General features: G+C 49.9%; 1 protein-coding gene across 9 annotated transcripts in view; it reads left to right on the top strand.

Annotated features, from left to right (window-relative positions):
- c2cd5 (C2 calcium dependent domain containing 5) overlaps nt 1-5,000 on the top strand; it is a 30,657-nt gene that overhangs the window by 20,321 nt on the left and 5,336 nt on the right. For 6 of the 9 annotated variants that reach the window (XM_035401927.1, XM_035401925.1, XM_035401923.1 and 3 more), the window contains 6 exons: nt 374-560; nt 919-1,083; nt 2,199-2,339; nt 2,866-2,929; nt 3,344-3,405; nt 3,786-3,884. In XM_035401927.1, the coding sequence (XP_035257818.1) occupies nt 374-560; nt 919-1,083; nt 2,199-2,339; nt 2,866-2,929; nt 3,344-3,405; nt 3,786-3,884 (718 nt within the window). Of the gene's footprint in view, nt 1-373; nt 561-918; nt 1,084-1,457; nt 1,503-2,198; nt 2,340-2,865; nt 2,930-3,343; nt 3,406-3,785; nt 3,885-5,000 lie in introns of all 9 variants that reach the window. The other 3 variants (XM_035401924.1, XM_035401922.1, XM_035401921.1) reach the window with 1 other exon arrangement.

Here is a 5,000-nt window from a genome sequence, read left to right as displayed (position 1 = left end):
ACACTGACACACACACACACACGTACACAGTAACACACACACACACACATGCACACACATACGTACACACTGACACACACACACACACACACATGCACACATACACACACACGTCCACACATAGGTACACACTGACACACACACACACACACGTACACAGTAACACACACACACACACACATAGGTACACACTGACACACACACATGCGCACACACACACACACACACACACATGCACACACGTACACAGTGACACACATATATATATACACACACGCACACACGTGTCATTCCTTGCTGTGCTTTTCGTTACTGGACAAACTGCCTCCTCCTCCCCCTCCTCCTCCTCCTCCTCCTCCTCCTCTTCCTCCAGGCTGTGTCGGCTGAAGAAGAAGGCCCAGGGCGAGGTGAACGCCACGGCCATCAGCAACCTGCTGCCCTTCATGGAGTACGAGCTGCACACGCAGCTGATGAACAAGCTCAAGCTGCGCGGCATGAACGCGCTCTTCGGCCTGCGCATCCAGATCAGCGTCGGGGAGAACATGCTGGTGGGGCTGGCGGTGAGCAGCAGGGTCAGGGGTCAGGGGTCGGGGGTCACTGCGGGATTCTACTCTAAATATGGCTTTTCCTGAGGTGCTGCTGCCGGTGGACACTTAAAGGGATAGTTAGCATTTTTTAGACCGATGTCTGCTGAGCTACTTGCCGCGGATTGTGTAATAAATTGGGGTACATGTCAGGCTCAGGCCCTAATTCCTCGAGTACACGAGGCTCACTCTCTGTTAGCCGTTAGCTTTGTTAGCCAAATAACATTGATTTAATGGGGGCTGAGAATCACCACCGGACAGCTATTTAACAACAACACTAATTATAAAGCAAACGGTGCCCAATGAAGAGCTGTTTTTTTTGGGGTGCGCTCAGTCTGCTACAGGGGTGTACCTGTCGGCCCTGCCCACCCCGGGGGGGATCCAGATCGCCGGGAAGACCCCCAGCGACATCACCTGCGAGCAGCACGTCTCCAACATGCAGAAGAAGATCAACGACACCATCGCCAAAAACAAGGAGCTCTACGAGATCAACCCGCCCGTGAGTGGGGTGTGGGGGTGGGTGGGGTTACGGGTGGATTGGGGGTGGGGGTGGCAGTGAGACTGGGACTGGAATGGAATGGAGTGCGGGTGGGGTTTGGGGTAGGGTTGGGGGTACTGACAGGCGTGAGGTTGGGATTGGGCATAGTTGTAGCAGCAGGAATTTCTGCCCACACTCCTGAGTCCGTTCAGGATCACCCAGTGCCGTAAATCACACTGAGAGCTGATGCTTTTACAAACACATAAAACGTCCCACATATTTTACATGCCCTCAAAAATACTAATTAGTGTAAGCCAAGCATTTTGTTGCATTTTTTTTGGTTATTTTTGTGGGCTTTCATTGTTGTAAATATGTTTTCTCTTTAATTCATGAAGAAATTGTTTGTGCTGGATCCAGAGGCTTTCAGAGGCATTGACACGGTACATTTGAAGCATGAAAATAACCTTCACAGTGAGCATGTCACGGTCTTGCACAAATTACTCTGATTGAACTTAAACCGGCTTTAGTGTGTAATTATCAGAGGCCATTAACATTCAATTGGAGCAGGTCTAACAGTAGTAGGCCTTCCATAATTTTCTGGTGACCCGTTAATTATGGGAAAGTAAAAGATAAACAAGTATTACTGTGCCATCATTTATTCCATCAACATGGAAGCTCTTTGATTATCGCCCTTTCATCATATGTCCCACAGAGCACAGTAGGGGTGTTGATATTTAGTGGCTGGAGGAACATGGAAGCATTTTGCGGAAATAAAAAATAAAATACGGAATTCTTCAAAAGAACCTCCGATAAATCCGTGCACATAAAACGGATGTGTGACAATTAACCGTGGCATGATTAAATATAAAAAAAACGATGTGTGTGTATTTTTTAAATATTTTTGGAATTTATTATTCACTGCCCTGCTGACACCTACTGGCACTACTCTCCCGAATGTGTCCCCTCACTCGCACTTCCTTCCCCCCTGCACTGTAAGGAATGTGGGTGTTGGGGTTGAGCCAGAGCCGGCCGCCATCTTGGCTCTGACCCTAAGGAATGTGTGTCGGGGTTGAGCCAGAGCCGGCCGCCATCTTGGCTTTGACCCGGCGGGTTTGCGTGCTCACTGTGTTTGGCAGGAGGTGGTGGAGGAGGTGATCGGGTCGCCCATCCCGGAACCCCGGCAGCGCACCCGGCTCTTCCGGTCGCACTCGGAGAGCTCGGACGAGACGTCGGAGCTGGACCTGTCCCACGGGAAGAAGGACGCCTTCGTGCTGGAGGTGGGTGGGCCTGTTCACCTCAGCACCGTGTTTGCTGTAAGGTGTGTGTGTTTAGTGAGTGTGTTTAGTGTGAGTGATCGCCTGTAAGGTGTGTGTGTTTAGTGAGTGTGTGTAGTGTGAGTGATCGCCTGTAAGGTGTGTGTGTTTAGTGAGCATGTTTAGTGTGAGTGATCGCCTGTAAGGTGAGTGTGTTTAGTGTGATTGATTGTGTGTTTAGTGAGTGTGTTTAGTGTGAGTGATCGCCTGTAAGGTGTGTGTGTTTAGTGTGATTGATTGTGTGTTTAGTGAGTGTGTTTAGTGTGATTGATTGTGTGTTTAGTGAGTGTGTTTAGTGTGAGTGATCGCCTGTAAGGTGGGTGTGTTTAGTGAGCGTGTTTAGTGTGAGTGATCGCCTGTAAGGTGGGTGTGTTTAGTGAGTGTGTTTAGTGTGATTGATCGTGTGTTTAGTGAGTGTGTTTAGTGTGATTGATCGTGTGTTTAGTGAGTGTGTTTAGTGTGAGTGATGGCCCTTTTCCTGTCCGTGTAGATTGATGACACGGACGCTGTGGAGGACATCCAGTCCCTCCTCACAGATGCGGGCTCTCCAGCAGGTAGGGTGTGGTGTGCAGGTCCAGGTTTTTGTCCTTGATGATGTCAGAGCTGTAAAACCAGGCGTATTAGGAGCCCATAAATTACCCACCAGCAGTGGCAGTACGGAGCTGCCACTTCTCTCTGTCTCCTGGCTCCTCGTTTTATTACATACCAGCTCAGCACAGCAGTCTACGCCACACAGCATCATCGCTTTGGCAGTCGGCCAGAAGCAGGCCTCCGTGCCCCCCCCCCCCCCCCCGCGCGTCCCATCTTTGACCTTCGTGTCTCTTCAGTCGGCAGTCGTAGCTTAATGAGCTGTTGGTGCTAAAGGGCCTCCTCATTTCCATGGGTCTCGGGGCAGTGGGAGCGCGTGCCGGTAATGAATCTGGAGCCGTTCGCCTGATTGGTCGATCTTCCTCTCGCCCCCCTCGCAGGCTTTTACAGCTGCAATACGGAGACCATGCCTGGGATTTACAACTGGACGTCAGGTTTACAGGTGAGGCCTGGGGGGCGTCCCGCTCTTTCACTGGGCTTTTTGGGAAGGGGCCACGGGGCTGATGTTCAGTCATGGTACTTCTCTTTTTAACTGGCTCTTTAGTTAACGGACGGTGGAAAGTCCAGGGGAAGAAAATAAAGTTCTGCCGCCCATGAACTCAGCCAGCTGATTTTACGAGTTACTTCTGCCTCCTGGCTAAAGAGTTGTGCTAATTAGCAAATCCAGGTGGCTGGAGCAACATATACTGGGGAGGACTTATTTATTTTCTGAACCTGGATTTTCCACCTTTGTTAGTTAATTGCGATTTAATGTGATTATTCCATCCAGGAGCTGGGATTGATGACTGTGTGTTGTGTGTGTGTTGCGCGCTTGTTTTTCAGATGTTTACTTCAGTGAGGGTGTTCAGGCTGAGCAATGCCAACCTGACCAATCAGGTACTCAACAAGATCTTCAGCGAGCTGTGTGAGAACCTGCTCAAGGTGCGTCTCCTGCCCCTCCACACCGCCGTCCACTGCGCTCGTCCTGAGCCACCCAAACTCTGCTGCAGCGCTAACCCTAACCCTAACCCCTCCACACCGCTGTCCACTGCGCTCGTCCTGAGCCTGCGTGCACACCCGCCACCCAGACTCTGCTGCAGCGCTAACCGGCCCTGTGCCTGGAGATGTGCTGTACTGTTGGTCTTCATTCCGATCCTGATTAGGCACACTGAATTAGCAGCTCAATTCCAAACCTTTAGCCATTGAATGCACTTGTGCTTTATTAGGGTTTGTTAGGGTTGGGTACAGCGTACAGAAACCTTTTGTTGGAAATGGTGTTGGCAAAGTAAACTTCCTTTTTTATTCAGTGCGGATGATGCATGTGTGTGTGTGCGTGTGACTGTCTGTGTGTGTGTGTAATTCATGTGTGTGTGTGTGTGTGTGTGTGTGTAATGCATGTGTGTGTGTGTGTGTGTGTGTGTGTGTGTGTAATTCATGTGTGTGTGTGTGTGTAATGCATGTGTGTGTGTGTGTGTGTGTGTGTAATGTGTGTGTGTGTAATGCATGTGTGTGTGTGTGTGTGTGTGTGACTGTCTGTGTGTGTGTGTGTAATGCATGTGTGTGTGTAACGCATGTCTGTGTGTGTGTGTGTGTGTGTGTAACGTGTGTGTGTGTGTGTGTGTGTGTGTGTGTAACGCATGTGTGTGTAATGCGTGTGTGTGTGTGTGTGTAATGCATGTGTGTGTGTGTGTGTGTAACGCATGTGTGTGTGTGTGTGTGTAACGCATGTGTGTGTGTGTGTAATGCGTGTGTGTGTGTGTGTAACGCATGTGTGTGTGTGTGTGTAATGTGTGTGTGTGTGTGTGTGTGTGTGTGTGTGTGTGTAATGCATGTGTGTGTGTGTGTGTGTAACGCATGTGTGTGTGTGTGTGTGTAACGCATGTGTGTGTGTGTGTAATGCGTGTGTGTGTGTGTGTAACGCATGTGTGTGTGTGTGTGTGTGTGTGTGTGTGTGTGTGTGTGTGTGTGTGTGTGTGTGTGTGTAACGCGTGTGTGTGTGTGTGTGTGTGTGTGTGTGTGTGTGTGTGTGTGTGTGTGTGTGTGTGTGTGTGTGTAACG

The sequence above is a fragment of the Anguilla anguilla genome, chromosome 19 (assembly GCF_013347855.1).
Source record: "Anguilla anguilla isolate fAngAng1 chromosome 19, fAngAng1.pri, whole genome shotgun sequence".
Lineage (NCBI taxonomy): Eukaryota > Metazoa > Chordata > Actinopteri > Anguilliformes > Anguillidae > Anguilla > Anguilla anguilla.
Note: the sequence above shows the minus strand (reverse complement) of the source record. Positions and strands in the feature narration are given on the sequence as shown.